General features: G+C 37.0%; 1 protein-coding gene across 3 annotated transcripts in view; it reads right to left on the bottom strand.

The window, feature by feature from the left end:
- Asap (ArfGAP domain of ASAP) overlaps nucleotides 1-13,368 on the bottom strand; it is a 673,774-nt gene that overhangs the window by 612,840 nt on the left and 47,566 nt on the right. For all 3 annotated transcript variants that reach the window (XM_090375988.1, XM_090375990.1, XM_090375989.1), the window contains exon 4: nucleotides 85-146. In XM_090375988.1, coding sequence (XP_090232114.1) covers nucleotides 85-146 — 62 coding nt within the window. The remainder of the gene's footprint in view (nucleotides 1-84; nucleotides 147-13,368) is intronic.

Genomic DNA, 13,368 nt, shown 5'->3' with positions numbered 1-13,368 from the left:
AGTTGCAAGGAAACGAAGTAAGATATAACAATGGGCTTACGTAATAATAAAATTTTTAACAATATTAGCAAAACAAAACCTTACGAGTGTTTTCATTAATGCCGTTAGTTCTTTGGTAACAATAGAAAACTTTATGAAGGCAGCACCTGGAAATTAAATATTTACAAATTACAAAATGTGAAAATTACAAAACTTAACCTAAATCTTTATCTCAGGATTTAGGATACAAAATAATAATAATAAAAGCAAAGCAAAACTAAAAAATAAAAATTATACAAACTTATTTAAATAAATTAAAAAAAATAATAAAAATAAAGTTAATTTGCTATTTCAATTAATAAAAAACCAAAATATAGCAAATATAAAATAAGTGTAGTACCACACAGTTGGTACGTTTCTCTGTGGTTACTTCTACCCATATGCAGTACTTAGCATTTGTCAAAGTTAAATAGCTGGCCAAATTTTACTACAAGTATGCAGAAATCAGACTTGTGCATCCAGCATTATTTTTAAACATTAACATATCATAATCAACAGGACTAGCACTAGCTTCATATTTAATTTTATCTTAAAGACAAAATGCACAGGGCATAATAGCACATGGGTTTAAATAACTATATAATATCGGTGTAGATACACCATAGTTTAAACATAAATTAAACTACGTACGGAGTGTAAAGGCATCATTTTTAATTCTATCTCATATTGTGGCCACCTTCACAATAAGATACTAGGTATTGCACTACTTCAAATAAGTAATGCTTCTCTAGTATAGAAGACTACTGTTGTTTATTCCCAGTGGATACCACCACCAACAACACCACCGTTTCAAAGCTGGCCTATCATAGGTGGGTGGGCAGGTACCCTGATAATGCAAACATTTCATTACACAGTTGGGAAGTGGTTCCACAATATGAGACATGCCAAATGGTGAACAAATGATAATATATTTTAAAGATGAAATGCATGGGGAATAATAACATATGGGTTTAAATAACTATATAATATCGGTGTAGATACACCATAATTTACCTATAAGTTAAACTACATACGTAGTGTAAAGGCATCGTTTTTAATTTTATCTCATATTGTTGAGATAAAATTAAAAACCTTCACCACAAGATACCTGGTATTGCACTATTTCCAGTAATGCTTCTCTAATAAAGAATATTAAAAAATAAATTTTCTGTTTATACTCCGGCAGGACAACCAAGTCAGTAGAGTTTACAATAAATCACCAATACAAATATTTATTGTATTTAGTAGTCATGGGCTTGAACCCCGGTCTACTCAAGGAATGCGTGCTATGCACTCTCGCTCCTGACCACTGGACTACGTCAGGCCTCTTTAATATTATTTATTCTCAGTGGATACCACCAGCCATATGGCACCATTTCAAAGCTGTTGGCCTATCATTGGTGGGTGGGCAGGTACCGTGATAATGCAAACATGCCACCACAGTTGCGAAGTGGTTCCACAATATGAGAGATGCCAAAAGGTGAACAAATGATAATGAAATAGAATGGGCAAGCAAATCAGATTGTGTTATAATGGAGGATTTTAACTTCCCAGATATTGACTAGAAGTTGTGGGTTGGTCACTCGCCCACTAGCAAGACTTTTGTGGATTTACTGGATGATTGTTTTCCGCAACAACATGTTTGAGAGGGAACCAGAGAGGGTAATACCCTTGACCTGGTTATCAGCAGTGATTATTCGTGTATAAAGAATTTGCAGATAATAAATGATATAAAGGAATTTTGCTAATAGGGAAAAGGAGGTGATTATCCCTTTGTATAAGGCAATGGTCAAGACACATTTTGAGTACTGCATACAGGTCTGGAGGCCTCATTTTAGGAACAATGTAGAGTTGCTTGAGCATATACAGAGAAGGGCAACAAGATTGGTGAGGGGAACTACTGTTATTTATTCTCAGGGAACTACTGTTATTTATTCTCAGTATATACTGAGAATAAATAAGTTGTCTTCTCTACAAGAAAAGCATTACTTATTCAAAGTAGTGCAATACATGGTATCTCGTTGTGAAGATAGCCACAATATGAGATACAATTAAAAGCAATGCCTTTACACTACATACATAGTTAAATTTATGGTGTATCTACACCAATATTATATAGCTAATTTTTTTTTTTTTTTGTTTCAAATTTTCTGTTTCCAACTTTTAAGATAATATGAAGTATATTTTGCACATTACTAGTCATACCCAGTGAAGTAGTCAAGAAGAAATTATTGCTTTTGATTATAAACTTTGTATTTAAGACTTGACTCAATCTGCATTTCAATGGGAAGGTTTAATGAATTCAAACCAATTTTATGATTAAAATGCATACATTCAAGTCATGCAATTACATATCACATGAGCAGCATGAAAATGATGTAAAGTAGCAAGCTGATACAGCATTTACCAAAAAAAAAAAAAAAAATTTTAGCCAATTTGTTTCCCATACCTTCTAATAATTTGTCCAATTTTTGTTTACATTTCTTTTTGTTTACATTCATTTTGTTTACATTTATTTGTGATAGCAGGTAGTCTACATTCAAACTACCTGCTATCACAAGATCAGGTGCAAATTGGTTCCAACAATCAATTACTCCCTAGCTGATGGCAATTTATACTTATCTATTCTACAACCATATATTCAATTATTTAAATTCCGATTTAAATTTATGTCCCCTTATATGTATGTCATTTAAGATGAAGTAAGGATGCCAACAGCATTTACTCAACCCAATTAAAGGCTTAAATACTTCAAATCAGGTCTACTCGCTGATGTGTAGTTTCCAAATCCTACAATTCACAGAATGCAAGTTTTCTTGGTAAGAGTACCATTTTGTGGGACACAAATGGGTGTAAACTAGGAAAGGAACAGTACACATTCTGTGTTGTTTTGCTATTTTATTTTTTTAATTACTTTTTTTTTTTTTTTTTTTGGCAATCCACAAGGAAGTGGACTTCTAATGCAGAAACTTCCTTGTCCACTTCCTTGCATCATTTTGCCTTACTAATCTCGGCTTTGTCCCCACTCGGAAAATTCCTGTATACAGCTGGGATAACCCCAAGTGTGTCCTAGCACTTAAGCCTTTCTGCACTGCACAGAGAACATGTCAGATGTACAATTACCCCTAGATATTTTTCATTCTCATCAGCACTGAATATGATACCTCTAAGTTTCGGCAAACAGAGCAATCTGTCTTCTCCTCAGCATTAATCTAGAATAGAATAAGTTTGAACAAAAACTTTCAAAAATTTTTCTTTTTATTTTATGTAAAAAAAGCAGTAATTTATACTAGAGTTTGTTCACAAACAACACTGAAATTACTGCTTTTGAACAAGTTGAAATTATATATCTCTTTTAATATTGAATAATTTATTCCTATAAGCCTTCTTAACATTATCATCAACTTTGGTCAAAATCAGATCAATAGTTTGATTCCATTAACTGCCATGAATTAAAGGAATCAAATTATATTACAATATTCCGGGTGAATCTAAATTGCATGATATAAATTCTACTTTAGATTCATGACAACAAAAGGAATTTAAAATGTTCTTAGAATTTTTTTGAAAATGGCAGGCTTTTAGAAAGTTGCTGTTGAAAGTTTCATAATATCACTACTGTATTCAGAGAAAAGGATACAAAGCTGACATAATTATAATGGCATGAAATAAATAATGTATGATATATGTGAAACAATCAACATGAATTCAAAAAAATTTAAAAAACATGAAATGCCTACAGAAATCTAAACATCTAAAGAAAGCTATGTAGTCAAAGGTAAAGGCAAGAGATTGAATTACAAGAGTAAGTAAGGCCTATAACAGAATAAGACAATACATTATTTGGGCTCAGTTAACTAGAGTGACTACCGTATGATAGCAGACAAGAATATGCCATGGGGAAACATTCAAGAGATTTATTCTCAAAGCCACAAACATATTCATATCGGAGGTTCAAATTCAATAAATGCAAGTTGCCAAAATAGATTACAAGTGAAGACAAAAGTCTAACTGGGCAAAAGCAACAAGCATGGGACAGTTAGAGACAATTATCTGATTCTGATTTGTATAAGCATCATAAGAGAATATGTAACAAAGCCACTGAAGGGGTAAGACAGGTAAAAGCTTATTATGAGAGCTAAAAGAGCAAAGAGAGCTACACCGGTGGCCAAAACTTAAGGACCAACACTATTTCTAAAGATTAACACCACAAAATCAACTGAAACAGCCTGTGGTGATTTGCATAACTGTGGCTGTTCAGTAGAAAGCTGGTGCACATGCAAAAATTTGAATTGTGCTCACATAAGCAGAAAACAGCAGCAGTTATCTGCAAATTACCGAATGGTGAGCACAATTGTTACAGACATTTTATTGGTTTCATACAGTGCTACAGACAGCGAAATGGCCAGTAGACAACAATTATTCGACACTTTACCCAGTGTCGAATAATTGGGAAGCTCGAGCAAGGTCGAAGTGCAAGGAGTGTGGCTGTAGAGTTCAGTATCGCCAATAGCATCGTCTCACGTGCATGGTCGGCCTTCAGAACGACAGGTACATCTGTTCAAAGGACCAGTGGTGGTCGTCCACAAAAAACAACGCCCAATGATGGCCGCTATATACTCCTACAGGCCAAGAGGGACTGACACCAGACAGTGGGATCCATTGCAAACCAGCTGCACAGAATAGCATGGTTTACTGTGGCCAGGCGACTCTACAAAGGTGGACTGTTTTCCCAACGGCCAGTACACTGTGCCCTTTAAAACCTGCCCATCGGAGACACCTTTTACAGTGGTACATCGAATACAAGGACTGGACAGCAGTGCAATGGGGTAATGTACTCTTTACTGATGAGAGTTCGTAATGTACTCTTTACTTTACTCCGAGTTCATGTTTATGGATGATAACGCCACACCCCATCGCACTGCAGCTGTTGATATGCTTTTGGTAAGTGAGGACATTGTTAGTATGGATTGGCCTGCCCGTTTCCCCCAATCTAAATCCCATCAAACACATATGGGACACACTGGGGAGATGCCTAACAGCACATCCACACCCACCAAAAAATGTTCACCAGCTGAAGATGGCGCTGACAGAGGAATAGACGATGTTACCACAAGAACTTATCAACAACATTGTTCTATGTGTGGACAGGTGGTGCAAAGCCTGCATTGACATTAGGGTGGCCATATCTCTACTGAGGACCACCTCTTCCCTTTGTTCCATCTTTGGCAGTGATGCATCTGTATCATGGCAGCCAGTGCTATGTTGCCATTTTTGAATCAAGTCCCTCTGTACCGTTTTGTTTCCATTGTTGTGTTCTTGTTTCCTTCATCATTTCTGTACCTCACGAGGTTCCTTTGGTATGCTTTTCCCATATCCAGGCCACTCCTGTGAGAAGCTACAGGTGAAAACCTGACTGATCCTTAAGTTTTGCACACCAGTGTAAGAACAAGGATAATGATTTTTCTCATAAGTGAACATCAGAAAGAAGAAACCAATAGGTTCCTTAAAGGATTGCAGTGGAAGGTCCATAGAACGACCAGCAGAAATAACAGCCGGGTTGAACAGATATTAATCATCAATATTTACAGTCAAAAGCAAGCTCAAAATTCTATGGAATATTAAGGTGTCAATGAGACTGCTGAAAATAAATTATATAACAATCTCAGAGAAATATTTGTTATAAAAGGTACTGAGATTAAAGGAGGGCAAGGCTCTGGGAGATGATGATATGTGAGGCTATTAAATAATCAGACCATTGCAATAAAATAAATATAATGAAATAATTTCATAACTTACAAGTTATCCCCCTTAAAAATAATTGCCTTGGGCTTGCACACACTGTTCCATATGTTTCTTCCAAGCACAGAAACATTTCTGTAAGCACTTTTTAACACTTTTTTTTCTGAATGTCTTAAATGGACTGAAAATGGGTCCCGTTAAGTTCACTTTTCAGTTTAGGAAAGAGAAAAGAGTCACAAGGAGCTAGGTCTGGCAAGCAGGGTGCATGTTCAGACACAGGGATTTGTGTTTTGGCCAGAAACTGGCAAACAAAGAGCACATCGTGTGCTGGAGCATCCAACCATCCTTCCATAATTCAGGTCTCTTCCTTTGAGTTTTATCACACAGAATTGTCAGAACTTCAATGTAGTATGTTTGATTGGCAGTTCGATTTGATGGAACGTATTTAGCCATAATAAGTCCTTTAATATCGAAGAAAACAAGAAGCCTTCATTTTGATTTTTACATTCTTGCTTTTTTTTGGTCTGGGGGAGATTGTTTTGCCTTCCACTGCATTGACTGTCTTTTAGTTTCTGAGTCATACTGGAATAGCCAACTTCCATCACAAGTAATTACAGTACACAGAAAGTCTGGATATTCAATTTTTTTTTCAAGACATCTTCACAAACTTGGTGTCTTCTCAGTTGTTTGATATTCATTCAAAAATTTTGGCGCATACTTTTCTCATGTCTAAATTTTCAGTTCAAATTTGTCTAACTGTTTGTCCATATTGAGTTCTGATGCAACCATTCTAATGCTTAAATGATAATTACTTCTAATCAATGTCCTTATGGTCCACATTTTCATTAGTTTTCATGGATATCAGATGGCCTGGTCATCCAATGTCTTCCACATTCTCTCTCTTCATTCTAAAAATCTTTCATGCCATTCAAAAAATAACCCCAGGGGTTCACATCTAGTGAGTATGGGCTTGGCACACCCAGGGTCCTGAGCTGGATATCATCATTCTTCTCTTTCTTGGCAATTCCCTTCTACTTCTCTCTCTCTCTCTCTCTCTCTCTCTCTCTCTCTCTCTCTCTCTCTCTCTCTCTCTCTCTCTCTCTCTCTCTCTCGGGAATTTTTTTTTGGCTGGTGCAGCATAAGCCTCAGGCTTCCTTGCACCATATAGCTAATAATAAAAATACAAGCTCTTGATATCATTCCCATAAACTTGACATAACTCATAACTTTCAGTTGGTGTTTTCTTTAGTTTTGTTAAAAATTCGAGGTTGATTCGCTGTTCAATTCTTTTGTCTATCGTTTTTTCCGGCAAACTGCAAAAACACAAGGTAATGAAAACCTGTCTCACTGCAGAGCGAATGAACATGTTGGAACATAACTAGGGAATGGTTCAAGGTCAACAGTTGTGCCTTTGTTTCACAGGTGGCATTTGGTGTGTAATGGCTGTGTGTGTGCAGTCTTGTTATTTAATAGCTACACTTTGTATATTCAGTTGTAAAAAAAAAAAGGCTTCATGAGAGTGAGTATATCAAACAGTCAGAAATGTTAATGAGAGCATCACTGGACTCTGTGAAGATTCCCTTGGACTGGAGAAGTGCTGGTGTCTTCCCAATCCATAAGGGAAGTGCTAAAGAAGTAGGTAACTATAGGCCAATGAGACTGACTCTGTGGTAGGGATAATCTGAGTCTGTATTTAAGGATGCGATTTCATACCATCTCAACAAGAATATCTTGACCATAACCCAGTATGGGATCATTAAAAAGAGGTCATGCCTGACCAATTTAGTAAATTACTCTGATATAGTCATTAAGCAGTTAGATGCAAGTAACGATAGTATCATTATATATCTTAACTTTAGAAAAGCTTCTAACAGTGTCCCTCAAGAAAGGATGTTATATAAACTGGAAGATGTTAGAGTTACTGGTATGATCCTGCTGGATTGCAAGCTGACTAAAAGATAGGAGACAGAGGGTTGTCAGAAATAGTTAGTCTTCAGGGTGGATCAGTATAACAAGTGGGATCTCTCAAAGATTGGTGTTGGGCCCTGTCCTATTTCTAATTTTCATAAATGATATTGATGAGGGTATCCCAGATAAGCCATCAAAGTTGGCTGATGATTTTAAGGTGGGAGGGTGGTTAACAATCCAAGCCAAGACACGTTGCTTCAAAAGGAGTTGGATCAATTGCATATATGGTCAGAAAAACAGCAACTAAAGTTTAGCAGATGCCTTTATCAATATCATTTATAAGTTATTGTTTGACGAACAGAAATCCTGGAGTCATGTTTAAGCCAGGGGGAGAGGAACTAAAATTGGTTCATGATTAAAAAGACTTAAGTGTTATGATTCAATCTGATATGTTGTTGTTTGTTTGGTTTTTAGGAGCATTAGCAATTAAAGCCATATTTCTCCGGGGATATGCGGCGGTCATTCCCTGACCTTTCCGCATCCTCTGTATTTGGTGGTCATGGGCTCGAACCCTGGTCTAATCAAGAAGTGTGTGTGCTATGCACTGCTGCTCCTGCCCATCTGAGGCGCCATTCAATCTGATATGAAATTTTACATGCAGCATAAAGTGGCTAGGAAGGCACATAGGGTCCTGTCTATGATTTATAAGACCTCGCTAGTAGGGAGAAGGACATCATTAGCATTAATAGAAGCATATGATGCAAGAAAGCAAGCTTATGCAGCATCAGCCAAAAAAAAAAAAAAACCACTCCCATTTCACCCCTCCATTCTTTCGAAATACCTGTCTAGCTGAGCCTTAAATTTATTTAGGCTATCAACTTCCACAACAAGGGATGGAAGTCTGTTCCACCAACCAACTACCTGCTGGCTAAAGGCAAATTTCCTCACATCTATCCTACATCTGTCTTTCCTCAATTTGAATTTATGCCCTCTCAGGTGATTATTCTGAGCAAGAGGAAGAATCCCATCAGCATCAGCATTGAGCATGCTCAAACCATTCAAGGCTTTATACACCTCAGATCACCTTGCCAATCCCTCTTTACAAAGCAATGTTTAGCACATTCAGAATATTGTATTTGGGTCTGGCAAATACACCAAAAAAATAAAAATAAATAGGAGGCAGAGAGAGTTTCCATGGTGTGTTGAAACACTTTGCAACATCAGTCAAATAGCCGGATTTCTTTTTTTCAGTGGCATCATGCAGATCAACTCTGAGAATTAGCATGCAGCTTTTTTTGATTTTACTGCTTCACCTCTACTCAAGAAATGGAGAGGGTTCAGAGAAGGAAGACCAGATTAGTGACAAGTTAAGAGTGATGCACATATGAAAAACAACTTAGAAGGTGTGGACTCAAAAGTTTTGCAAATTACACATCCCATCAGAGATCTAACTTAAGTGTACAAGGCACTGAATGGAGCGAGCAAACTGAATAAGGAAGATTTGCTCTTCCTTGGGTGAGTCGCAAACCAGGGGACACAAATATAAAATCTCAGGTAATAACAGAAGAATGGATCTCACATATGGACTGTGGGTTGTTGAACACTGGAATAAGTTTCTTCCCAGTGTGGTGGGAGCAGGGAATCTGATTAAGTTTAAAACTGAACTGGAATGATTACCTTTACGGGAATGGTATGAAAATAGTGTTTTATTTTAATTATTATTTTATTTATATATCTATTTTTGGCTTTACTAATACTAATTTCTTGCCATATCACTTTTAAGTCTTCCAAAAATATGAAAATCACAAGACAACAAAGACCAGGATGTATGGAGGATGCCCAGTACCATTTCTAGAGCGTTTCCATGGTGTGTTGAAACACTTTGCACCATCAGTCAAATAGCCGGATCTCTTTTTTTCAGTGGCATCATGCAGATCAACTCTGAGAATTAGCATGCAGCTTTTTTTGATTTTACTGCTTCACCTCTACTCAAGAAATGGCATGAGTCAAAGAGTTCAAGCAAGGAACAGTGTGAACATAACCTTCCTAGTTCTTTAAAAAGTTTAATTTTTTCAAAATAACTGATGTCTCTAATGCATTGTGTATCACTTGTCTCTGGTTCATAGTGCCTGTACTATGTCTCATGCACAGTCACTATATGATCCAAGAAGCCATTTCCTTCCTCTTCACTAGGTGCTGCACATACAGTCCCACTTGCAAACACTTCTGTTCATTGTTGAGACACGTAAAGAATTGACTTCAAGCAGACTGTCCTTATACTGCATGGGTAATGGAGTATGGTAGGGCAACCAGATGTCCTGTTTTTGAATGACGTGTCCACTGTCCCAAAAAATGATGAAACTGGAAAGCCAAATTGTCTTGCTTTTGACATTTTGTTTAGACATTACATTAAAATTTTATGTTATTGCACATGTTATTATGTGGTACTTTTTTTTTTTTTTTTTTTTTTTCAATTTGATTAGAGGTCAAACTGACTGCAGGAAATAATATAATTGTTGACAATGTTGGACTGAAACCCTTATAATTTCTTATGTCCATACAATTGGTTTTACAAGTAAGATATATTATATGGATAATGTTTCAGGCTAATAAGTATTTAAATATAATAATCATAATAAAATAATTTTTACTGATTCAACATCTATTCCCAACAAATGATAATGGAATGGAAATGATAATGCAATAGATATTTAAAATAACTTACATGGCAGTCACCTTTTTAAACTGTGAATCATAAATATTTCATACTCATGACTGGCATGCAAACTACAGTCTCATATGTTGCACTGATAATTTGACAGGCATTTATCTTTTTTTAACCACTAGTGTAGACACCCCCCATGATTGATTTATTAAGCTCCATGCAACCACATCATCAGCAATGAAGCTGACCGGGCTAGCCAGGAGGGTTAAGTGCCTGCCTGGCAACCCAAAGGTCGATGGGTTCGAATCCCGGCTCGGGCTTGGATATCACAATGGCACTGCACCTCCGGTTACAGTTGGATTTCACGGCCACGATACACGAAGGAAGCAGGAAAAAACTGGTTCCTTCGTGTATTGCTCACATCATACAAAATAAATAAATCAGCAATGAATTTCTGCTGATGAAACACCCTCTGTTATAAAAAACTGAATAACACTGTACTGCACTAGCCCAGATGTACCAATCATTGTGAATGCTATATTGTCTCTGCTGATGTGTATCAGTTACCCCACACATACAGGACAACCAATGTACCCTGTTCTTCAGCAGAAGCATTAGTACCAATCCCTAAATTTACACTCATGATGATGCATAAGTTAAATTTAGACAACTGAAATGATGTTTTCATTTGACAATCATAATAAAATTTTGGGTGGATATACATACCACCCTACCAAAATTCATGACACTAATAATTACAAACAGAACATTTATTTTTACCATGTTAAGCTATCTTTACTTGTAATGAGAGCTACAATGGATTGTGGAAGAGTTTCTATCAATTCTTTGTAGAAAGCTAGCAGCATTGTATTCCCACCTTCCCCACAAAGCATTTATGAATTCTATCAACAAAGAGGACCATCTTGGCATCCCCTAATTCTGCATTCCAATTCTTCTAAAGACATCCAATTAGGTTGGGGACTGAGATCTGTGCAGGCCATTGTAATGTCAAGGTATTCTCTTCAAATCACATTTCCTCGTGCCATAGCAAGGCACGTGGAATGTTGCTGGTAGGTGTAAGGGCCACTAACATAAAGTTTATCCAATGCAATGCACATAAAATTGTCTAGAATTTCAATACAGGATACAGCATTCATGGTTTTGCATACAGCAACCATGAATGCTGTATCCTGTGAACCTAGTCCATACCACATGAATCACAACAAGACCAAGACACCTTCCAACTCTGCAGTCAGGAAAATGCACTTGGGTAGTAATGTATTCTCTGAACATCTGTCAGACTAAAAGAACATGCAACTTGACCCATCATTCTACAGAACAGATTTCTAATGACTACAGGCCAGGTTCTGTATCCCTTCCACACCAATTAATAATGTGAGTTTGTTTGTTTTTTATCAAAAGCTTCTGGACTGCAACTCTTCTTCTAGGCATGGCATGCAACCTTCTGCATGTTATGGAAATACAGGTTTGCCTACAGCTGTTAGTGACTGCACACTCATATTCTCTGAGTCCAGAGTTATGAGCTGTATAAAAGCAGATAAGCTATTGTTACTGTGTAATTTATGCCTACTTGGTCACTTCTTGTTCTTAGCATTACCTCTTGTCTATTTCTTCAGCATGCTGCCAACAGTCAATCTGAGAATGATTAATTCTTTAGCATTATCACGCACAGACATTTTCCCCTCATGTGTCATCCAAATATCATTCCCCTCTGAAACTTTGTTAGCTCTTTCTGTGTGCCTATTAGTCAGCATAAATATTTGAAATGAATTCAGGTCTAATTGCTGATCACCTTCACAAGCCAAAAGATTTGCATATTTCATAGTCACACAATTTACTTCAATAGGGGGATTGTGCCATGACTTTTAGCATGGTAGGTTACATAAATACAGGTAACCCCCGCTATTCGCGGGGGGGTCACGTTCCTGAGAAATGCTTGTTTGTTGTTTGTTTCGGGATTTATTGGGCGCATCGGCAACTATGACCATAGTGCGCCATACATATGATAATTATGCATGCCATTTCTTCTCAATTACAGAAAATGGAAAAAAGAAACCAGAAAGTAATTTTTTTTTTTTTTTTCCCTAACTAAAGGAGGTGATATACTTTAATCATCTTGAGAAAGTTATATATGCTTGAGACATTTGTTTCATTGTTTAAAAGTGAGGTAAATGTAGGATCTTTTGTTGTGGCTGAAGTGCAAAGAATCTGTCGTTCTCTTGTATATTTTGTGCATTCAACCAGAACGTGTTTCACTGAGAGCGTTGTATTACAGTAATGACATTGAGGGGGTATTTCTCCTCTTAAAAGATAACCATGAGTGATATTTGTGTGACCTACTCGCAGACGGGCCAATATTACCTCTTGATGTCGGATTGAACTAAAGCTGGAAGGCCATCGCTCAAGGTTTGGCTTGATACTTCGAAGTTTATTATTAGGTTGATTTTCCCATGATAACTGCCATTGGCACATGCATTTTTCCTGGATTATTGGTCGATAGTCTTGATGAGGCACTTTCCACTTTTTCTCGGGTGGTAGGTGAGCTGATTTGGCAGCATTGTCCGCTAGTTCATTTCCAGGAATTCCCATATGTCCTGGGACCCAGCAGAAATGTATGTTTTTTCCAAGTTCTGATAAGCTATGTAAAGAGCTGACTATTCTTTTCACGACTGGGTGGGTGATGTTCGTGGTGTTTTTTAGTGCTTGAAGTGCACATAAAGAATCTGTGAAAATTATACTGTTGTTAATATCAGAGGACTCAATATGATTCAGTGCAACCTGAATAGCTATTAGTTCGGCGGAAAATATACCGAACTCAGGTGATAACTGATAAGCTAATGTGATGTTTGGAAAAACTGTGGCGATTCCAATGTGGACATCATTCTTTGATCCATCAGTATGTACTATGGAAAAGCTGGGAAACTGGTCCACTACTGCGTGGTATAGTTGCGAGAAGTTTTCTCTATGCAAAGGAGATTTATTCCATTCATGCAGATGTAAGTCACATGAGGGTG

The sequence above is a fragment of the Mastigoproctus giganteus genome, chromosome 6 (genome assembly GCF_048544385.1).
Source record: "Mastigoproctus giganteus isolate SK-2022 chromosome 6, ASM4854438v1, whole genome shotgun sequence".
NCBI lineage: Eukaryota > Metazoa > Arthropoda > Arachnida > Uropygi > Thelyphonidae > Mastigoproctus > Mastigoproctus giganteus.
The sequence above is the reverse complement of the archived record's forward strand: the minus strand, read 5'-3'. Positions and strand labels throughout refer to the sequence as shown.